Source organism: Panthera pardus, unplaced genomic scaffold (genome assembly GCF_024362965.1).
Source record: "Panthera pardus isolate Hobbes unplaced genomic scaffold, ASM2436296v1 HiC_scaffold_27, whole genome shotgun sequence".
Classification (NCBI taxonomy): Eukaryota; Metazoa; Chordata; class Mammalia; order Carnivora; family Felidae; genus Panthera; species Panthera pardus.
Window position 1 is genome coordinate 54,847,094 of NW_026526843.1, and position 24,686 is coordinate 54,871,779.

A 24,686-nucleotide genomic window follows, 5' to 3' on the forward strand; every position below is an offset into this window, starting at 1 on the left:
AGTCTGTATTTTTCTTTAGGTCTAAGGTGAATCTCTTGTAGGCAGCATATAGATGGGTCTTGTTTTTTTTTTATCCATGTCACCACCCTGTGTGTTTTGCTTGGAGCATTTAGACTATTTACATTTAAAGTAATTATTGATAGGTATGTACTCATTGCCATTTTTCTCATTGTTTTGTGATTGTTGTTTTAGTTCTTCTCTGTTCCTTTTGTTCTCATGGTCTTTGTGATTAATGTGTTTCTATAGTGTTATGTTTGGCTTTCTTTGTGTTTATTTTTGTGTCTGTTATAGGTTTTGAGTGTTGTTACCCTGGAGTTCCTATATAACATCCTAAGTATATAGTAGTATATAATAAGTTAATAGTCATTTAAGTTCAAACACATTTTAAGAAAACTTTTTTACTACAGATATTATGTATCGGCTGTCATATTTTATATCATTTTACTCATCATTTTCTTGCATCTAATTGTGGTCATCTTATTTCCACTTAAATCACTTTAGCATTTCTTTTTTCTTTTTCCTTTCTGTTCTTTTCTTCTCTTTTCTTCTCTTTTCTTTCTTTTCATTCTTTCTCTTTCTTCTTGTAATCTCTACTCCCAACTTGGGGCTCTAACTCAACCCTGAGATTATGAGTCATATACCCTACCGACTGATTCAGTCAGGTGCTTCCACTTCAATGTTTCTTGTAAGGCTGGTTGAGCCATGCTAAACTTCTTTGTCTTTCGTTTCTGGGTAACCTCTTTACCTCTCCTTTTAATTTGAATGTTAATCTTGTCAGGTAAAGTATTCCTGGTTGTAGGTTTTTTGTTTTTTTTTTCTTTTCAGCACTTTGAATATATCATACACTCCCTTCTGGCTTGCAAAGTTTCTGCTGAAAAATCAGTTGATAGTCTTATAGGACTTCATTTGTATGTAAATTCTCTCTTGGTGCCTTTAAAATTTTTCCTTTATTTTTAACCTTTGGCATTTTTCTTTTGTTTTTATTTTTTCTTGAACAATAAATATCTTTATTACATGACAATTACAAGATTGGAGGGTGGAAGATTTATTTGTCTTTCCAGACTTTGATTTTCTCCAGCTAGAATTCTAGCTCCTTGTCCTCTAGCAGGTAGCCATGTACTTCTGAAATCCCTGTTAGGTGAATGTTCACTTGATGTTGCCCAAGTGATCCTTAATTTATCCCATTTTAAAATGTTATTTTTTAATTTGATATTAGCTTTGCTGCTTTCTATTATCTTCCAGATTATTGGTATATTCTTCTGTATCCACTAATCTATTATTGATATCCTGTAGTGTTTTTTTTTTTTTTTTCATTTATTGTATTCCTCAACTCTAATTGGTTCTTTTTTATATTTTCTTTCTCTTTATCAAAGGTCTCACTGAGTTCTTTCACAATTTTTTTCAGCCCGGTGAACATCTTTATGATCATTACTTTAAATTCTTTTTGAGGCATATTGCTTATTTCTGTTTCATTTTACTTTTTTTCTTAGGTTTTGTCTTGTTCTTTCTTTTGGAGCATGTTCCTTTGTCTCTGCATTATGTTTACTTTCTGTTTTTGTTTCTATGGATTAGGTGGAACAGCTGCTTCTAAATTTGAAGGAATGGTCTTGTGTATGGTCATCCTCTTTATAGTCTGTGCATGCTTAGTTACTTTTGCTGGCTGGCTGGAGCTGTAGCTGCACGGACTTGGGGTCCTGGGTCTCTCAGTGGGATTGATGCCTGTTCTGGTAGGGCAGCTAAAGTGAAGTAGGCATAGGTCAGTGCAGACTCTGAGACCTCCATGCAGCAAGTGGCCTGGCAGGACAGGTTAAGCTAGAATGGGTGCAAGCCAGCATGTCCTGAGTTTCTACATGCAGAGGATATCTTGGTAGGATAGCTGAAGCTGATGTGGGTGTTATCCAGGGTGTCCCTGGTCTCTTTCTACAGTGTGTGCCCTGGCAGGGCAACTGTAGCTGAAGCAGAGTGCAGGCTGGGAGGTCCTGGGGCTTTCCAGGCAGGACTGCTAAAGCTGAAATGGGTGCATTCCTAGGTATCTTGAGATTCTCTGTGGTGAAGGCACCCTGGCAGGACAGCTAAAGGTAAAGTGGGCACAGTCCAGTGCCCTGGGCTCTCCATACAAAGTGTGCTCTGGCAGAATAGCTGAAGCTGAAGTGGTTGCAAACTGTGGTGTCCCAGGACTCATTAACTGAATGCACCCTGACAGAACAGGTACAGCTAAAGTGGGTACAGGCTGGTGTATTCCAGTGTACTCAGTGCCTACCCAGGCAACTGAACCTGAGGCTGGTACAGGTGGGTATGTTCTGGGGCATTCCACACAAGGAGTACCCTGTCAGGGTGGCTGGAACTCATGTAGGCACCAGCTGGGAGTTGCAGGGTGATCCTCACTGTGGGCACCCTGGCAGTATGGCTGGATCTGAAGCAGATGTCAACCAGGAGGTTCTGGGTCACTCTATGCCTGGGGTGCCTTAGCAAGCCATCTAAAGCTGACATGATGTGGGCCTGGAGTATTCCAGGGTACTTTGTATCTGTGTCACCTTGGCGTGAAGGCTGGAGCTGTAGTGAGTGCTAACCAGGGGTGTCTCAGTGTGCACAGCCCGTTGGCTGCCTTGGTGTGACAGTTGGGACTGGTGTGGACTCAGGTCCCAGGGCTTATGAGGCAGCATACTGTTTAGGGCACCTAGACCATGCATTGCTCTGTGCTTTCAAAATGGAAGGGGTGTTTAGACCATGTTCATCACCCCCTCCCACCCAGAGAGAGTTCCAACAGTTCCCTTGTCATTTCGGGGAGTTCTAGGGCTAGCTTTTTTATATGCTAGTTGGATTTTTAAAATGAGGCTTTTTTCCTGTGCCCCAGGACATCCAGGGCTAGTGTGTGCTAGGAGACCTGATGCTCACTGGGGCAGCAGACTGATTAGGGCACATGGGCTTCACCCCCATTCTCATTATTAAGGTGGAGAGGAAGCACAAACCATGGCATCTTCCAGTCCCCCTGACCCAGAGAGTTCCAGCAGCTCCTTTGCCTTTTGGTGGAGTTCTGGGGCTGGCTCTTTTATATGCTAGCTACTAAACACTCCATGTTTTGTTTGTTTGTTTGTTTGTTTGTTTGATTGTTTGTTTTTCCTGTGCCCAAAGAAAGGAATCTGCTCCAGTCTTTAAGTATTCTCCCTCCCTACTACAGTTCACAGCCCCAGGGATGGGAGTGGGGTACCCTTCCTTGTGTGTCTCCTTCTCTCTTGCTGTTCTCTTTTGCTATTCTCTACCTTTTGTTGTGCAGAGGCTGTTCAGTCCTCCCTCAGTTCTTCAGGAGGAATTACTCTATGAATAGCTGTAATTTGGTGTGTTCCATAAAGGAGGTAAGTTCAGGGTCTTCCTGTGTTGCCATCTTGCACCAGAACCCTTACTAGTTTTTACTTTAAAATTAATCACCAGTGTTAGAACTCTAGAAGCCATAGAGGTATGTTCTAAAATATGAATGGATATCCCTGGAAACATATCTTGGTGAGCTAAGCTAGTGACTGTCCCTCATTTCAGAATAATTTACTATTTCAAAAGCAGATTTCTGATGCTCATATAGACCAGAAATGCCCAGCAGAGATGCCATCAAGGACACCAAAAATACCTTTTGTTAAAAATAAAAAAAACTGTAGATAATTTGTTAAATGGATTTTCGTTAGAGTGGAATTGATGTTATATAGGAAATATTTGAAAGCCAGTTAGAAATATGCATTAGCATGTAAACACTGGTCAATTATACATCATTTATTAAGCACCCTCTAGTGTGCTGTAGTTGCCCCAAATACATTCTTCAGATGGCAGAAATGTATCCTTTTAAGATTGAAATTTTTACCGTGTTTTTTTTTTAAACAATTATCGTTCTAGATCGTTCTAGTGTTTCATACATTTGCTTAGCATTCCGTACTGAATCTATGAAACATTTTAACCTTTTTCTTATCACTTAGGGATGTTATGAGCATTATTTATTCAATATATTTATTTATTTGTTTGTTTGTTTGTTTACTTATTTATTTATTTATCTATTCACTAGGCCCTTGAGGACTATCGAGCTGTTTGGGCCTATTTTCACCTGTGCTAAATGACCCTACACAGTCATGTTTTATCATTTCTTGCATCTACATTTTATATCTCTTCCTTGGGCTGTTTTCACACAGCTGTCAGGATGTTCTTTCTAACAGTACTTTCCACTGCCCTCCCTTCCCCCTTCTTTATGGCTTATAATCTTTCAGAGGGCCAGAAAACAAGATAGCCAAGGTTGTTGAAATTGCATGTAGTATTAATATAACCAATTTCTGAGTAAGTGGTTGTGTTAGTCTATGAGCATTTTAACATCTACTTGAGTGCTGAAAAGCCCTTTTTGGGGCGGCAGGTATACTTCCGGATTCTAGGTTGTATGTAAAAGACTTCTAATTAAGTGATATGTTACTGTAATTGCAATATAAACAGAAGTCAAAATTGCTTAAGTTGGTATTTTAATACAGTGATAGGAAATCATTTTATCAATAAATAATGTAGGGCTTTTCTAAGCAAACTTAGGTTAGCTGAATTATTTTATCTTTTTTAAGGTAGTGATATTACATTTTTTTAAATCTATAAAATTCCCCTCTCAGCTAATTTGAATTTTTGAGATTGTTAAATATTTCAGATTTATCTATTGTATTTTCTAAAGCTCAACAAGTCATATTTTTTACACATATACTTCACCCTTCAGAACATACATCTTTATTTTCCACTCATCTTATATCCTAAATGAATGTAATATGGAGTTTTTCTTTAAAATCATTTATAAATGAGCAAAATAAAATTTCTATAGCCCTTCCATTTGAATACATCCAGTTTTACCACTCTTTATAGTATGTATTCATACCCTAGGCATTTTGAAATCTATTTTTGGTATATAATACTTTATCAGTAGCAGCTGTGTTATTTGGGGATTTGGTGCTATAGGATGTTGGATGCTTAACTGAGCCACCCAGGTGCCCCTGATGTTACAGAATGTTATTTATTTGTGATATGATTATATATTTCTGAATATATAAACTGACTTGGCCAAGTAGATACAGAGAGAATACCAGACCTACACAATCATCATCTACTATATCACCCAGCTACTGTACATTATGTTTGTCACTTTTGTCACTTTTATTTTTTTCTCCACTAAATTTTTATTTAAATTCTAGTTTACTTGCAGTGCAACATTGGTTTCTAGTGTAGAATTTACTGATTTATAACTTAACATACAACACCCAGTGCTCATCACAAGTTCCCTCCTTAATCCATCACCTACTTAACCCATCTGTCCCTGAACCTTGCCTCCAGTAACCATCAATTTGTTCTTTATACTTAACAGTCTGTTGCTTGGTTTGCCTCTATTTTTTCCCCATGTTCATTTATTTTGTTTCTTAAATTCCACATGAGTGAAATTGTATGTTATTTGTCTTTCTCTGACTGATTTTGCTTAGTATACTACTCCCTAGCTCCATCCACATTGTGGCAAATGGCAAGATTTCATTGTTTTATGTATATACATGTATACATATACATATACATATTTCCATAATTTGACTATCATGGATAATGCTGCTATAAATTTTGTGGTACATGTGTCCCTTCAAATTAGTATTTTTGTATCCTTTGGGTAAATAACCTAATAGTACATTTGCTGGATCTTAGGGTAGTTCTATTTTTAACTTTTTGAGGAAACTCCAGACTGGCTGCACCAGTTTGCATTCCCACCAACTGAGTAAAAGAGTTCCCTTTCTCCACAGCCTCACTAACACCTGTTGTTTCCCATGTCAGTAATTTTAGCCATTCTAACTCTAGTGTGAGGTGATATCTCATTTTAGTTTTGATTTGTATTTCCCTGATGATAAATGACATTGAACATCTTTTTTATATGTGTGTTGGCCATCTAAATGTCTTCCTTGTAAAAAATGTTTATTCATGTCTTTTGCCCATTTTTTAACTAGATTATTTGTGGTTTGGGTGTTGAGTTTGGTTAAGTTATTTATAGATTTTGGATACTAACACTTTATCAGATATGTCATTTGTAAGTATATTCTCCCATTTTTACATAAGTTGCCTTTTAGTTTTGTGGATTGTTTCCCTCACTGTGGAGAAGCTCTTTTATTTTTATGAAGTCCCAACAGTTTATTTTTGCTTTTGTTTCCCTTGCCTCGGGAGACTTATAGTAAGAAGTCGCTATGGCTGATGTTAAAAAAAAAAAAAAAAAGGTAACTGCCTGTGTTCTCCTCCAGGAGTTTGATGATTTCCTGTCTCACATTTAGGTCTTTCATCCATTTTGAATTTATTTTTGTGTATGCCCTAAGAAAGTGGTCCTTTTTCATTTGTTTGCATATTGCTGTCCAGTTTTCGCAACACCATTTATTGAAGAGACTGTCTTTTTTCCATTGGATATTCTTTCCTGCTTTGTCAAAGATTAATGGAACATTTAGTTGTAGGTTCACCTCTGTTTTCTATTCTGTTCCATTGATCTATGTATCTATGTTTATGCCACTACTACACTGTCTTGATCACAACAACTTTGTAATATAATTTAAAGTCTGGAATTGTGACGCTTCCAGCTTTGCTTTTCTTTTTCAATTTTGCTTTGGCTATTCAGGATCTTTTATGGTCCATACAAATTTTAGGATTGTTTGTTTTAGCTCTGAGTAAAATGCTGGTGATATTTTGATAGGGATTGCATTGAATGTGTAGAGTGCTTTGGGTAGTATAGCATTTTATCAATATTGGTTCTTCCCAACCATAAGTATGGCATGTTTTCCCATTTCTTTGTATCCTCCTCAATTTCTTTCATCTGTGTTTTATAGTTTTCAGAATATAGATCATTTCCCTCTTTGGTTAGTTTATTCCTAGGTATGTTATAGGTTTTGGTGTAATTATAAATGGGATCAATTCCTTCATTTCTCTTTCTGCTGTTTCATTATTAGTGTATAGAAATGCAACAGATTTCTGTACATTGATTGTATGCTGCAACTTTACTGAATTTGTGTATCAGTTTTAGCAATTATTTGGTGAAGTATTTTGGGTTTTCTATATAGAGTATCATGTCATCTGCAAATAGTGAAAGTTTGACTTCTTCCTTACAGATTTCAATGCCTTTTATTTCTTTCTACTGTCTGATTGCTGAGGCTAGGACTTCCTGTACTGACTGTGTTAAATAACAGTGGTGAGAGTGAACATCCCTGTCTTATCCCTGACTGTAGAGGAAAAGTTCTCAGTTTTTCCCCATTGAGGATGATATTAGCTGTGGGGTTTTCCAATATGTCCTTTATGATGCTGAGGTATGTTCCTTCTATCCCTACTTTGTTGATGGTTTTTAACGTGAATAGATGTTGTACTTTGTCAAATGCTTTTTCTGCATGCATTGAAAAGATCATATAGTTCTTTTTTTATGTTTATTTATTTTTTTTTTATTTTTGAGAGAGAGACAGAGACAGAGACAGAGTGCAAGAAGGGGATAGGCAGAGAGAGAGAGAGAGAGGGAGACACAGAATCTGAAGCAAGCTCCAGGCTATCAGCACAGAGCCCGACATGGAGCTTGAACTCACAAACTGTGAAATCATGACCTGAGCTGAAGTCAGATGCTTAACCAACTGAGCCACCTAGGCATCCCAATCATATAGTTCTTATCCTTTTTTTTATTAACGTGGTGTATCACATTGATTAATTTGCGAATATTGAACCATCCTTGCAGCCCAGGAATAAATCCCACCTGATTATGGTGAGCGTTTCTTTTAAAGTACTGTTGGATTTGGGGTGCCTGGGTGGCTCAGTTGGTTATATGTCCAACTTCGGCTCAGGTCATAATCTCAGGGCTCATGAGTTCGTGCTGACAGCTCAGAGCCTGGAGCTTGCTTCAAATTCTATGTGTGTGTCTCTCTGTCCCTACCCCACTCATGCTCGCTCACTCACTCTGTCTCTCTCTCTCTCTTTCTCAAAAATAAATATTTTAAAAAATTTAAGTACTGTTGGATTTGATTTGCTAGTATTTCGTTGAGAACTTTTGCATCCATGTTCATCAGGGATTTTGGCCTATAGTTATCTTTTTCAGTGGAGTCTTTCATTTTGGAATAGGGTAATGCTAGCATCATAGAATGAATTTGCAAGTTTTCCTTCCTTCTCTATTTTTTTAGAATAGTTTGAGAAGAGTAGGTATTAATTCTTCTTTAAATGTCTAGAATTCCCCTAGAAAGTCATCTGGCTTTGGACTTCTGTTTGTTGGGAGATTTTTGATTACTGATTCAATTTCTTTGCTGGTTATGGGTCTGTTCAAGTTTTCTATTTCCTGTTTCAATTTTGGTAGTTTATATGTTTCTAAGAACTCCTCCATTTCTCCCAGATTGTCAATTTGTTGGCATATAATTTTTCACAATTTTTTCTTACAATTGTTTGTATTTCTGTAGTGTCAGTTGTGACTTTTCCTCTCATTTGTGATTTTACTTATCTGGGTCCTTTTTCTTTTCTCTTTGATAAGTCTGGCTAGGGATTCATCAGTTTTCTTTTTCTTAATTTTTTAATGTGTATTTATTTTTGAGAGAGAGAGTGGGCATGAGTGAGGGACGGGCAGAGAGAGAGGGAGACAACAGAATCCAAAGCAGGCTCCAGGCTCCGAGCTGTCAGCACAGAGCCCGACACAGAGCTCAAACTCACAAATAGTGAGATCATGACCTGAGCTAAAGTCAGACACAACCAAATGAGCTACCCAGGCATCCTGTTTTCTTAATTTCTGTATCATTTATTTCTGATCTAAACTTTATTATTTCCTTCCTTCTGCTGGCTTTAGGCTCATTTTGTTGTTCTTTTTGTAGCTCCTTTAGGTGTAATATTAGCTTGTGTATTTGAGACTTTTCTTCCTTGTTGAGGTAGACCTGTGTTGCTATATACTTCCCTCTGTTTACAATTTGTTTTATCCCAAAGATTTGAACCAAAATGTTTTCATTTTTATTTGTTTCCATTTCCATGTTTGTTTGTTTGTTTGTTTGTTTTAATTTATTCTTTGATTTCCTGGTTGACCCATTCTTTATTAGCATGTTGTTTAGCCTCCATGTACTTGTGGTCTTTCCAAATTTTTTCTTGGGGTTGACTTTCATAGCATTGCGGTTGGAAAATATGCTTGGTACAATCTCAATCTTGTACTTTTTGAGGCCTGATTTGTGACCTAGTATGTGATCTATTCTGGATAATGGCCTATGTTCACTTGAAATAAGTCTGCTGCTTTAGGATGGAATGTTCTGAATATATCTGGTAAGTCCATCTGATCCAGTGTGTCATTCAATGCCATTGTTTCCTTTTTGATTTTCTGCTTAGATGATCTGCCCATTGATATAAGTGAAGTATTACTGTCCCCTACTATTATTGTATTATTTTATTTTTTTTTTAACTTTTTTTTTTTTTCCTGTTATTTTTTTTTCAATATATTAAATTTATTGTCAAATTGGTTTCCATACAACACCCAGTGCTCATCCCAAAAGGTGCCCTCCTCAATACCCATCACCCACCCTCCCCTCCCTCCCACCCCCCATCAACCCTCAGCTTATTGTATTATTTTAAATGAGTTATTTTATATTTGTTATTAGTTTTTTATATATTTGGGTGTTTCATGTTGGGGGCATAAGTATTTATAGTTGTTAGATCTTCTTGTTGGGTAGTCCCCTTTATTATACTAATAGCGCCCTTCTTCATCTGTTGTTAGAGTCTTTGGCTTAAAATCTAGTTTGTCTGATATAAGTATGGCTACTCTGGCTTTCTTTTGACCTCCATTTGCATGAGAAATGCTTCTCCGTCCTCTCTCTTTCAATCTTCAGGTGTCTTTAGGTCTAAAATGGGTCTCTTATAGGCAGCATATATATGGGTTATGGTTCTTTATCCATTTTAACACTGTGTCTTTTGATTTAAATGTTTTGTCCATTTATATTTGGAGTAATTATTTATAGATATGACTTTATTGCTATTTTATTACTTGTTGTATTCTGGAGATTTTCTCTGTTCCTTTCTATTCTTTGTCACTTTTGGTCTTTCCTTCCCACTCAAAGAGTCCCCTTCAATATTTTTTATAGTGTTGGTTTAGTGGCCAGGAACTCCTTTAGTTCTTATTTGTCTGGTAAACTCCTTTTCTCTCCTTCTACTGTGAATCATAGTCTTGCTGGACAGAGTATTCTTGGCTCCCTATTTTTCCCGTTCAGTATGTTGAATATGTCATGCCACTCCCTTATGACCTAACAAGTTTCTGTGGAGAGTCTATTGCTAACTTTATTTGTTTCCTCTTAAATTGGGGATTCCTTTTCCCTTTCTGCTTTTAGGATTTCTTCATCCCCATATTTTGAAAATTAGCTACAATATGTGTTTGTGTTCACCTGCTTTTTTTGATTTTAGTGGGAGTTCTCTGTGTCTGTTGGATTTGTATCTCTGTTTCCTTCCCAGATTAGGGAAATTTTTAGCATTATTTCCTCAAATAAACCTTCTGCCCCCTTTTCTCTCTCTTCTTTTTCTTGGACTCCTATGATACAAATGTCATTACATTTGATGGAGTCACTGAGTTCCCTTAGTCTATTCTCATGATCCATAATTCCTCTTTCTTTCGTTCAGCTTCATTATTTTCCATTATTCTATCATGTAGTTGCTTCTTCTGTCCTTGTTGTCATTACATCCAATCTGTTTGAGTATCAGATACTGCATTTTTCACTTCTTACTGATTTTTAACTCTTATATCTCTGTGGTAATGACCTCCCTGAAGTTTCCATTCTTTTCTCAAGCCTGGAAAATATCCTTATGATTATTGCTTTAAAAGTCTTCATCAGGTATTTTACTTATATCTGTTTCAATTATAACCCTGATTATGACCTTTTCTTGTTATTTTTGGGGGGATGAATTCCTCTGTCTTGGCATTTTGTCTAAGTCTCTGTCCTCTGTGTGTTAGAAAACCCTATTATGTTTCCTGCATCTGAGAGTAATGGCTTCATGAAGAAGAGGTCATATAGTGTCCAAGGCCTGGCCCTTCAAGGAGTGTCTCTGGTGTGTGCTGCATTCACTCTGATGCTGTGTTTCAGCTGCTATACCTTTCAAGTCAGTCATCTGCAGAGGCTCTCCATGCTTGCAGTGGGGAATGTTTGGACTTTGGCCATAATGTATCGAGTTTTAATGAGTGTGCTCTGGTTTTCTTCTTAAATGACACCTGATGCTACTTCCACTAGAACTGAAGCCTTGTTGAACTCTCTGGTCAGTAGATGTGGTATGTGTAGGGATATCTGCTGGTCTTCTGGGCATGGGACCCATTGCACTGGGACTTAGACACACTCTCCCAGGAAAACTGGTACCAGCAGAGCACAGGGGGAGGGGTGGGACTTGTAAGCAGATTAGGCAGCCAGTGTTAGAGCTGTGCTGTTTACTGCAAGTGTTTCTGTGCTTATGCTGAGGGGCAGGGAAGGGAAATGACACCAGCCAGCTCCTTTGTCCCCATTGAGGGTTCTCTGTGCTGCTGCTCTCAGGGAAGCACTCCCAGAAAAACAAATAATTTCCTCCTGTGTGTCCATGTCATTTTTCAGAGTGCCATTTTCATGCTTTCTCTCTCTGGGTCACTTGCCTGGCTGGAGCAGTGCAGTGCACATTAAGCTCTTTCCCAGCCAAGTCTACTGACTTTTAAAACCCCAGACTTTAGGGAAGTGCTGTGGCGGGGGCCAGTGCTGGTCTTCTGACGCAGTGTCTTGCCATGCTAGGAGGGATGCAGGTTTGACTGAGAAATGCAGTCACTCTGTGCTAGAGCTCAGGTGAGTGGCATTTGGAGCAAGCAGGCTAAACGGAGACTATCTGAGTTAGCCACTCTCAGCAGGTGTCTCTGTGCCTATGATGAAGGGGAGGGGAGGGAAATGGCATCCACTGGCCTTTTTATTCCCAGAGAGGTGTCTCTGTGAATGTTAGCTCTCACAGATACACTCCCAAAATAAGCAGTGTCTCCCCCATGTGCCTTAGGTGATCCTCAGCTGGCACTGTCTACCCTGGGGTTGTTTGCCTGCCTTTTCTCCAGGAATAGGGCAATGCCTTCAGGGCTCTATCCCAGCCAAGCCTGCTAACCTCTAAATCTCCAGTTTTTGAGCTCTGCTGTTTGCAAAACCTCATGAAAATCAGCCCCTTTTGTTTTCCCAGCCAGTGGCCTTGGAGCAGTATTCTCCTTGTGAGTTTCTCTGTCCCTCTCTCTCTCCCTTTTTTTCACAACTGAGTCTCCCCTCCACAGCACCAGCCATCCATTTTTCTGCACTTCCTGCCTTCCTAGATGTGGTCTCTTCTCTCCCTCTAGTAGTGCAGTTTGTTCTGTCAATCAGGTCAATTTCTTGTATATCCAGAATATTTTGATAGTTATCTAGTTGTGTTCTAGGTCACTTTGTCACTTTCAAATGTGCTTATTGTTATTGTCATGCAAACTGAGTAGAAATCCCAGTTGTTTTGTGTTTCAGAACGAAAACCAAAACTTACTAAAGGGCAGCAGCTTATTATAAGAGAGATCATTGTTCTGATTCCAGTTTTAGAGAACTGAAAGCATGGTGTCATTTAAAAAAATAAATGGAAGTAAATTTTTTTAAAAAAATTTCCTAGGACAATAAGGTTCTAAGTATTTTTTAAATGTCTTCTGGATTGCGTAATTAATATTATTTGTGTAAAATTAAACTATCATACATATATTACAATTTTGATAAAGAATTATTAAACACAAAATAAATTTGTTGAAATTCATTGCTTAATAAAAGTGGAAGGAAGCAGGGTTGAGCAACTGAATGTTGAGTTCCTTAGAATTATTGTAACTTGTGAAAAGGTCTTTTGTATTTTTGTACACACTCTAGTTAGAAGACTGCTACTTTAAGTGATTGTGCCTTCTACAGGAAATTATTACAATTACCCACCATCATTTAGGGACTAAGAGTGGGCACTCTAGAGGCATACCACATGGGCTTGAATTCCATCTCTGAGTCCCAGCTGTTCCTTTTACTAATGACATGACTTTAGGAAATCTGCTTAACTTCACTATTCCTGTTTTCTCACCTGTAAAATGAGGATAACAGTTGGCTGTTGCACAGGTAAAATGAAATAATATTTCTAACATGCATAGAATAGTGTCTGACTTATGCAGTTTAGCTGTATAGTCAATTCTAGATAATCTTTTGACTTCTATTGAGAATATTATAGATATGTCTAAAAGCATTTATCAGGCATATTTAAATAATTGGAGGATTATCTATTGATACTTTCCTTTTGTCTATCCTGGTTGATCAGATAATTTCCTCCATTTTATGTAATAAACTAGTAAAAATTTTCCCGATGCATGTATATGTCTACATACATTTTTATGCACATATATGTCTATTTAAGCCTATGAATACTTAGTCTGCCTATGACAGGGAAGCAAATTATCTTTTGCCACAAGTATTTATTGAATACCCATGTAAGTGAAAGTTAAATTTGACAGATACAGAAAAGAAAAACTGGCTCTAAAACTTGTCCTTGCAAAGGACTTATGAAAGTTATGAAGATTAATAAACCACTTTTGAAAATAATCTGTATTTTAAAAAACACAACCAACAATCTCTCAGATTTGAAGAGACACAGTAAATTCAGAGTAACCTATACAAGTAAGTAATGTAGATAACAGAAAAAGTAGGAAGTTGTAGGGAGAAAAAAATAATTGTTTATACCTTAAATTTGTAGCTCAGTTAATAATTAGCATCTAATCAGAATCAATTTCAGATATTATAACCCAGGTCATAATGTCTTTAGTATTTCTAAGAATGGCTATAAAACTCATTAAGTACAAGATGATAATCTGACTTGACTATTAGAAATTTTTGCTAGCACTCCCTGAATTCTGATAATTGTTAGGAAACATAAGGATGTAATTATTCCAGTATATATTTCCTTTAGATATCCTGTTTAACAGAACCAGTAGTTTACCATTAAGATATTCAAATATATTTTTTATTTATATTTATGTACATCTGCTTTCTCCCTAGTACACATTTATTGAATAGGAAAGAACTGGAAAATTGAGAACTTTGGCCTGGATATTGGTATTTTATGAGACAGGACAGTTTCTCTTGAGTTTTATCATGGATTTCTACCTTTGTAGTTCTACACCCCATTTAATTCAGTAATTACGTAGGGAGTTTAAATTCCCTTCCCACCAAAGTTATATGGCATTTTAAAAATTTTAGTTAATTAGGAATAATTTTGTTGTAAAGATTATTATGCCTTTTGAAATTATTAGTACCATACATCCTGGAATACCCCAGAATCAATGGGAACCATTGTTACAGTCATGTAAAAACATTACCTACATAAAACAGAAACCTTCTTAGAATATCACTTTTTTTGGTGGACCTAAAAAAAAAAAAAAAAACATTTGATTTTACCTCACATGGTTATTAAGAGTCCTCAATTTATGCTTAGATATATTTTTTAATAGTTGAATGTGGAATGAATTTTAATCATGAGAACCCACTTCTGATGTTGACTTCAATGATAAGCTTTGAACTGTCTTCCTGGGGTTTAAAAAAAAAAGTCTACTAGTCTAAACTTTCAGAAAAGAAGAAGTGGGTGTATTTTTCTACTGGTGTTTTAGGGGGAAAAAATTCTTAGTACTTATACCATTATCTAATATAGTCTTCCTGCTATTCTATCCTGTCCCAAGCCCTTTCCTTGACCATAAGAATTTCTTCCATTTAGGGATCCCCTTAGTCCTTTCTTTCAGTATACAGAACTTTTTGTCCCTCCTTTATGTTTGTTGTTGGCCTTTAGTGATTCTAAATGTATTAGGCTACAGTGCTTTACTTCTATGAAGGGCCTTTTTTGTGCATGATATTCTCTAATGCAAACTTTCTCCGAGGCCCAGGCCCCATGAATCTGTAAATGCAAAAGGAAAGTGATTTGGAATTTCTGAAAATACTATATACTGCTTTAACTTGTGCCATTTTATGGACTTTCAACTATATGTATCACTCTAAGCCAATAGTGTTCCGCCAAAAGGTTTCTTAGAGAACCCTATAATGAATAGATGATATGTTAACTTATCAGTAAAGTTTGTATAAATGAATTTTTCTGTCGAAAAATATGAACTGTATTCTGTAAGTAAATAAATACTCCATTTTCAGTCTTATTTACATAGTTATTTTGCTTAGCAATCCTTTATCCAACTTCTTTGGGAATGTTATAAGGATAAGTTAAGCTCTTTCTATGAATAAATGGTTTCCTAGGCTTTTCTACTCTGCTAGTTTTACAAACTGGTCCATCAACTATTACTTCTTCTTGGGTCTTAGTGTGCTCTTAGTTATTAGTTAACACATTATTAGGTGTTAACACATATAGCATATTGTTATGGTTTTTACATATTTCCCATCACTAGATTATAAACTCCTTAAAGGCAGGAGGCATGACTTGCTCAGCTCTCCATTTCCTGTGGCACCAGCTTAGTGCTTTGAAAATGAGTATTACACAGTGAAATGTGTGTAGGCAGGAACTCAAAGTATTATTTTTTTTTAAAAACAGATTTGGTTCATTTGACTTGTACATCTTCTAAAACAGCAAGAGAAGATTTAGAACCAGTTGTGCAGAAATTGTTTACTCCATATACCGAAACGGAGATAGGTAAGAGTAATAATCAACGATTTATGATAGAAAGGTAACGTAACCACTTTACCCTCTTAGATATATCATGAAGGTTTCTGCAACCTGGACTGAAATATGATGTATTCAGCAAGAGCCCTTACATATTGTAGTAGCATGAACGAACACATTCTCTCCCTAAAACTGGGAAAATATTCCACTCTATAATGGTAAAGGAAAAATACACATTTCACACACAACATGTATAATTATGTGCAAAAATACACATTTATATGTGTACATATTCACATGCATAGAAAAAAAGACTGCCTGTAAATCTCTCAGTTTCGATGGAATTATGGACTTTTATTTTTTTCCTTTTAATTTTCTTAATTTTATAGATATTACACATAAGAGTATATATTCCTTTATCAGAAAAAGTTATCATTTTTAAAAAGCTAATATAATATTAAAATATTAATTGACAAATGTAGAAATCCTTCCTAATAATTGTCTTTTAATGTGTAGCTTGCTACTGATGCGATAAATATTTAACTCTCAAAATATATATGGCACTATGCTATTTATTCATGGTGGAAAATGTTTTTCAACCACAAATTTTTTAACTTTTCTCCTCATAGAGTAGCTCTTATAGCTATGAATGGAGCAAACTTTGCTGTATTTTGTATGTAAATGATCAAAAAGTAGCCTGATGGATATTATTCATTTATATGAAGTGAGGGTGATTTTTATTATATAGGATTTGCATGTGTACTTGAATCATGACCAGTTTCCTTGCTGAGTCATATATCTTTATTTCCTTTGGATGTTATGTTTGTTCAGACAACCATTTATTTACTCCCACCTGTTGTATTTTCTTTACGTTCATCTATGTGTCTTATTTGTTTTCTTAATGCAGAGATAGTACATAGAGGGGCATTTATATTTACGTCAGTAAACTCCATTTTCAGGAACTAATATCAGTATAATTAATTAATTTCTTTTTTAGCTGCCTGAATACAATCCTGAAATCTGAAACTTTATTTCACTTTAGTTTCAAATTTAGTTTGTTTCATATTTACATTTTATATACTGGAAAGTCTCATAAATGTTTTCATTATTGTTAAAAATTTGATTGCAAACTTATGATACATGATGATATTTCTAAACCTAATATGGAATCATGGACTAATCCTTGGCTTTAATTACTTTGCTTATAAAAACTCTGAATTTCTTCCCTCTTTCTGAAATTTTTCATAATTTTTTTGTTTTAATTTCATTGTGTGGTAGTCTCAAATAATACACTAAATTTGAATCTTGTATCATTGCTCCTCACTTTTTAAAATGCATTTAATTTTCTTTTAAAAACAACAAGCTGGGCAAATTACACGTTCATTACTTAGCACTCTCTAGCCATTTTAGATTTTTAAACATTAATCTTAATGGTTAAAGTGATCCCATTTTGAAATGATGTATTGTTTAGAACCTGACTGAAATTCTTTAGAAAGAACTATGTGCTCAGAGGAGTCCTCAGGTGCACTGAGGCACTGAAAAGCTAGTTTTCACTGACACATAGCCCTTTTTATCATCAGGATGAGGTAGTGGTCATATTTTAATTAAAATGTCAGAACAAATACTGTTGGAGTTATTGAAAATGAATCACCAGATAAAGTGAGCACTGGGCCATGGCAGGTCAAAGAGGCAAAGTCACCTGGAGAAGAGAACTCAATTCATTTTCCTGCCTAAATGAGAAGAAACTTTATAAGCAATATCAACTTTTAGTACGTTAAAAGCACATTCTTCTCTACAGCAAAAGCCCTATTTTCACAGATTAATGATCATTATTATTAAGTTTTAATTACTTGATGGTGATATGAAGCTTTATACTTTGGAGCATTGTAATTATTTTGTTTTAAAATGTGTGCCAAAGGAATAATGTTACTTGAGCTAATTTTTTCTTTTTATTTGAGTTCTACTTTCTGTTTAGTGCTATACTTCATAAATCTTTCTGAAAGTCAGCCTAGTTACCTTGCAAGGAAGTTTATTTATTGTAAAAGATAATGTTCTCTTCTCAGATATAGTACTTATTTGCTGGTGTATCTGAAAAATTCCAGTAGGGTTGTGAATGGTATTCTCTCTTTCCTTCTCTTACTTTTTACATTTATCACCTGGAGCTCTTGACATATGTTCTGTCTTAAGAAACAGTTGTACCAATACTTCCAAGAGCCCTAACCTCCCAGGCTCCTTTAAGAACATTAAAGATCTCAGGGCACCTGGGTGGCTCAGTCAGTTAAGCATCTGATTTCGGCTCAGGCCATGATTTACCAGTTCGTGAGTTCAAGCCCCGCATAGGGCTCTGTGCTGACAGCTCAGAGCCTGGAGCCTGCTTCGATTCTGTGTCTCCCCCTTCTCTGCCCCTCCCCCACTTGCACTCTGTCTCTCAAAAATAAATAAACATTAAAAAAATTAAAAAAAGAACATCAAAGATCTCTAAACCCTTCCCTCCTTCCAAGTCCAAAGAAATTTCAGATGTTTTATGCTTAATGAACCTGGTTGTACACGTGAGGAAATTAGGTGATTGCTCACCATTCATACCCATCTGGATTAATTCTTCCAGACTCCAGAATATTCTTCAAAGCACTGAGTGAGCAGTAGTATAACTATCCTAAATGATTTATTATTTTACTCAGGAAATTGAGATTTCTTTATGAATTGAAGCAAGAATTTCATTAGTACTATATCTTGAAATGTGTACAATGTAGTATCATTGCTGCACCATGTTCTTTCTGTTTTTCATTTGATTGTATATGGCATGTGGAATTATCTCATCCCATCTCATTCATTTCCTACCTCAAAAAAGTAAAATTCCCCTCACAGTGTTATTTTGAGGCCCATGGCTGGTAAAGATATTAGGTAATTGTTGGACTCAGAAATCAAATACCTTGTCTTAATTCCTTTTTGTATTTGTTGTGTCCAGACTAGATCACAGCTGTAACAGTCTCCTACTCTTTTGGCCTTATGCTAGTCTGCTATGTTACTAAAATAGTCTCTTCCTAAATATGGCATGTACCTATAGGTCATGTATTGCCTTTATTTGGTATGCCATTGTTGATTTTTTTTTTCTGTCTACTTTGTTCTGTACTTACCCCAGTTTAATTTGCCCAAGGTCTTATTCTAAATTACCTATTACATGTTTAGTCCTTTACACTATCTAATTGATGAAATGAGATATTACAGAAAACCAGTTCTACTCCTGGTTAGGTGATATATTCTCAGGCAAACCTCAGCAGCTTTACTATTTATTTTTGACAACTGTGTACTTCTCAACTGCATGTTATTTTTCCAGCTATCTCTCTGCCTTCTAGCTGACCTCAAAGAAAGATGAAGCAATTATATGTCTTTTTGAGGGTTTTAAGGTCAAAGCCTGATAACTCCCTTCTATCTAGAGCATTTATCTTCAGCCTATGTCAACTTTTCATCTTCCTCATGGTTCCTTCTCAATGCTTCAATCTCTGTGAAATTCTTTCCTATAATCTATTGGAGTATTCATTTTTCCCAGCTTCTATTGGGTGAAAGCCCTCCTTTGAGCTGGAACTTTCACAGAATACAAGATAAATTCTCTTTATGTATGCTTAGAAATGGACTAGGCAATATTAAAGGAATTCCAGACTTTAGCCCACTTTTCTGCAATGCTCATGGAGTCTGGTATCACAGATCACGGGCAGTATGTTTAATTATCTTCCTGTAAGATTTAGTGAAACTAAACTTAACCAATAAATTTATTAAGAGCCATATGGTTTTAGCTGTGAAATATGAATTCCTTATATTCCTTTATTTTGTCAGTAAATAGGTTTCACCATCTATCATATGTTTACATGAAGTTAGTGATACCTTTGACTCATAGATCTTAGCATTAGGAAGGGGCATTGTAAGGAATCACTTCTTCCATTCAGAGTTTCTTCATCCTATCACACTAATAATAATGGATTATTCAAAATGAACTAGAAAAATAACATAGTTGGTATTTTTTAAATTTTTTTAACATTTATTCATTTTTGAGAGACACAGTGTGACTGGGGGAGGGGCAGAGAGAGGGAGGCACAGAATCCGAAGCAGGCTCCAGGCTCTGAGCTGTCAGCACAGAGCCTGACGTGGGGCTTGAACCCACAAACCATGAGATCATGACCTGAGCTGAAGTCAGATGCTCAACCAACTGAGCCACTCAGGCACCCCTTATAACTGGTATTTTTGTAGTAGAGATATTTTAATTTTTTTTTTACATTTATCTATTTATTTTTGAGAGACAGAGATAGCACAAACAGGGGATGGGCAGAGAGAGGAGACACAGAATCTGAAGCAGGCTCCAGGCTCCAAGCTGTCAGCACAGAGCCCACCGCAGGGCTTGAACTCACAAACTGATATCATGACCTGAGCCGAAGTCGGCCGCTCAACCAACTGAGCCACCCAGGCGCCCCGTAGTAGAGATATTTTAAATTAAATATAACAAAATCCTGTTTATCCTGAATTGGGGAATTGGGCATTCTTGTTAACTGAATACTACAATTAGCTGTGAATTTCTCTACATTGATTTCCAGTTTAACAATAAGAGCTAATTAACTAGTTATACCTTTAGTATTTTCTTTATGATTCACAAGGTGCCCCATGGTCTTGGGTAATCTTTATATACATCTAAGGTTGAACCTTTTAATAAGCATATCATATTTTGATTATACCTGAAAGCAGGATTAAAATCAATTTAACAGTTGTTCATTGAGTGTCTGTTATGTGCTAGGCTCTGTATTAGGGAATATAAAACATCAGGAGCCTAAGGACTAAGTCTACTTTACCTGTGTATTTCTAGCTGCTAGCCTAATGCCTAACACACATAATAGATGCTTGCTGTTAAATGAGAGAATGTGTGCTAAAAACAACTTGAAGTCTCACATCTTTATCTTTGTTCCAATTTAATATATATGCTGTTGAAGCAAGCACTCGCAACCTTATTTTTATTTTTTGCCAGTTGCCATTGCTTCTATAATCCAGTAGGACAAAGCATCAGTGTTTTAGGATATTAATGTTTTAATCCCATATACACTATTTTTTAATAGTGGCTTTATTAAGATATAATTATGAATTTATTGAGATATAATCTGCATACTATACAGTTCACACACACATAAAGTGTAAAATTCAATGTTTTTAATATGTTCATCATCAAATTGTTCATACATCACCACAATTTCAGAATATGTCCATCACCTAAAATAGAAACCTCACACCCATTAGCAGTAATCCCTCACTTACTCGAATTCCCCCAGCCCTAAGTAACCACTAATCTACTTTCTGTCTCTATAGACTTGTCTCCTCTGGATATCTCACAATCCTGTATATATCATTGACTTACTGTATATAATTTTCAAGTTGGTTTGTTTATGTGAAACATAAAAAAATGTGTTATCTTCTTCATTGACATAATTTAAGGATGAATGTGATCAGAAGCACTATGATATTGCTGAGAAGAAATAATAGAAATTGAAGAGAATAGGTGTTATATCTAAGTAACATACTAGTAATCTTATTTGAGGTTGAAAAGCCATCATTGCTTGAAATATACACATGTATTAGAGTATGTGGATACAGATTTACTATTTTTTTACATACAAAGCTCTCATTTACTACACTATACAGTCATGGTTTGTTAGTAATTGGCTACATACTGTATTAAATGACATCCTTATTGTGCTTTAGATGTGACTAAAATTTATGTCTACATTTAGAAAATGAAGAAGATGAGAAACCAAGACTTTTGTGGGCTCTTTACTTCAATATGAGAGATTCTTCACATGTCAGCAGGAACTCTTATAATGATTTACCATCCAACATTTATGTCTGCTCTGGCCCAGACTGTGGTTTAGGAAATGATAATGCGGTCAAACAGGTAAGGCTGTTGGTGTTTCTCTGTTTTGTGTTAAAAACTTGGTGTGGTAGGGACAGTAAGTTGTTTTTTCCTCTGGGATGTGAGAAAAAAGACTATAAAAGCATCTCTGTCATTTAATACTACCTCTGTAATTTGCCCCCAAACTTTTTCCTATGAATGACAAAGTTTCTTTAAATATACTTGAAATATAGTATTCAATATTTTCACATTCTTGACTACAATAATGAATTGCAAGAAAGAATTTAGGAGTTCCATTGTGGGAATAAGGATGGAAGATGTTAGAAATACAGATTCTGAAAAATGAATTTATAATGCCAGTTTTCCAAAGAAATTTTGCTTCTAATTTAAACTGTTGGCCTCTTGTTATTTTGAAATACATGAACCGTTTTTCTTTGTTAACTTCTGAGTCATTTCAAAAGGAGTATAACTAAGTCAGTAAGTAATTGCATACAAAATGTAATTTTTAAATGGTCTTAACCCATTTTTTTTTATTTTGGAAAAGATCATGTAACTTAGTTTCTCACAGTTAACATGATTCCTTTAATGTTTTGACACAAGCTGGTGTTCCAAAAGCTACTGTCATAGCTGCTGAGGAATATGCTAAATCAAGGTGGAATTTTGTGACAGCACTTCTGGACAAGGCTATGAACTGGTATAGCGCAGGCTGAGAAAAGCTGCTAAGAGTGAACTATGATTCCATTCAGATGAAGATCTATGTGCATATATAAATACATTTCTCTGCACTTGACAGGAAAAGAACAGAAAATATATTTTTTGAGGCACAAGTCTACACTTTTCACAGATATAGTTGGCATATCTATTGAATCAATAAATGGATAATTTAACATTGTTTTAAGACCACAGATAGAATTTTCAATCCTACTAGTGGCAGGGATCTCATAGGAGCAAATGGCTTCATTGACCCTTTAATTTTTAGTCACAATGGCAAGGCCATGACCCCATGCATCTGTAGTTTTTGCCACATTCTTTGTTTCTCATCTTCAGAGTCAAATGGTGATCCTGGATAATCCTATTCAGCCAGTGATATCAAAAGTGGGAAGTTCTCTATCATTCATTCTATTAGTTTAATAGGAACCCAAGATGGTTCCAGTTCTGCATTTATGGCTTAAAATGACCAAGGCATTTTTGCTTTGATGTTCCAATTTTTTTCTGAGCGGAAATTGCCAACATGTTTTCAGCCAGATAGCTTAGGTCATTTTTATTACTGAGTGAACTTTAATGTTTTTTTAGCCAAAATGGAAGGCATTTTACATAACGGCTTATTATACAAGTGCTAATGTAATCTAAACTATCAGCTAAAAGATTATAATTAAAGAATAATTTTGTTATGAAGTAACTTGCTTCCTCAGAAGATACACTTCAATGTTATAATAATAAAAAACAATAATAATGCTACTTCTGGCACTAATTATATGCTATTAAATATGAATAGTTTTAATTGTTATATACCTTTAGCCTCACATCACTTTGGGGAGAAGTAATACCTACTTTAAAGGGCATCAGTAATAATATTTATAAATAGCTAGTGTGTTCAGATAAACTATTCTAATTCCAGTATTTCATCATATGTTTAACCCACTCACTAATTGATTACTTTTGTTTTCTAAATTGTCTATAAAAGCTCTTAGAACATCACCTAAGGCTTTAGGCTATATACCAAACATAAGCACCAGCAGATTCCCTTTTTTACAAATAAAATGCTTTATTTTACCTGTTAGCAAGTTTGCATCTGCTTTTCTTATTTGTAAATGTATAGATGTTGAATAGCATAGTCTTATCACCCTTGTGTTCATATGGAACTATTTATGATTTGAAAACATACTAAAAATATAAAGTGATCTCTGTTTAATACAAGTTAAAGTGTGCAAGAGCACACCAAGACATTCTCTATTATCACCACAATGATGCTAGCCCAAGTGATAATTGTGATTCTTTCTGTGAAAGAAAGAATCTGGTTTTTCTTATAGTTTGTTACTTCAATTTTTTTTTCTGAAAATGACATATGATATCTCTTTTCTTAATACAAGTAGTGTCTCATTTATCCACACATACTGATGAGCAGACTGGTCTATTGTTCTCTACTCCCAAGATCATTGATAGCTCTCCTCCTTCAGGAGCCCCCATCCCCTAGGAAGTGCCACTACCATGAGAACAAGAATAATTATATAGTACTGTATACTTTGTATTATATTTCAAGTGTAAAATGGTTTAAATTAGCTGATGTGGGCAGCCTAAAACCACCATTTAGAATGTTGTCTTTATGGCATATTAGCAATTTGTTTATGACTTTTGGTACAGAATTTGTAAGTTGAAGTTTATAGTTTTATAGATCATATGGCCTATCAAGTTGCTCACATATTCCATTATCCTTCACTTTCTCATGCCATTGAGGGAGAGGGCGATTTTAGGTGTCACATTTTGTAAAGCCACCATTCATTGAGCATTTTCTGTGTACCATCATATATATATTATTTCATTTGGTCCTCACAGCCATATGAGTGTCTGTGACATGGCCATTTTACAGATGAGGAAACTAAGACCCAACAGGGGCTAAATAACTTGTCCAAAGATCACATAGCTGGTAATTTGCGAGCCAAAACTTAAACTCAAGTCTGTTGGACCCCAGTGCTTGTACATTCATCTAGTGTGCTGTGCTACTTTCATCTTGTTAATGTGGATATATTATTCTAAATACATTAAACTGCTAGATTGACATTTTTTTATGTTTTGTGCAGATGTGTGTTAAATAAACATAAGAATGTCTTCAATAACTCAGTGTGTCCTTTCTATACTTCCCAGTATAAAGAAGCCGAGTCATCACATAATTATGCCTTTTTAATGTCTTTAGCCACCTGAAACTACCCTTTAAGCTAACTTTTGGCTTAAAAAGGGCAAGAAGGATTTAAAAGCTAACAATTCACTATGAATTAGCCTCTTTATGACAACTCTCACAATCGAGGCTTAGTTAGCAAATAAAATGCAGCAGACCAAGAAGCATTAGATAGACCTTCCAGAACATGGCAGTTGACCCTTAGAGGTTCCAGCAATTAGAGGAAAGACTGTAAGGGCTGGAGGCTGGCCGTAGGAAATTGGCATTAGTGAGGGC

At 35.8% G+C, this 24,686-nt stretch overlaps 1 protein-coding gene across 2 annotated transcripts in view; it reads left to right on the top strand.

The window, feature by feature from the left end:
- CHM (CHM Rab escort protein) overlaps positions 1-24,686 on the top strand; it is a 254,693-nt gene that overhangs the window by 218,005 nt on the left and 12,002 nt on the right. For both annotated transcript variants that reach the window (XM_053891439.1, XM_053891440.1), the window contains 2 exons: positions 15,565-15,663; positions 21,399-21,559. In XM_053891439.1, coding sequence (XP_053747414.1) covers positions 15,565-15,663; positions 21,399-21,559 — 260 coding nt within the window. The remainder of the gene's footprint in view (positions 1-15,564; positions 15,664-21,398; positions 21,560-24,686) is intronic.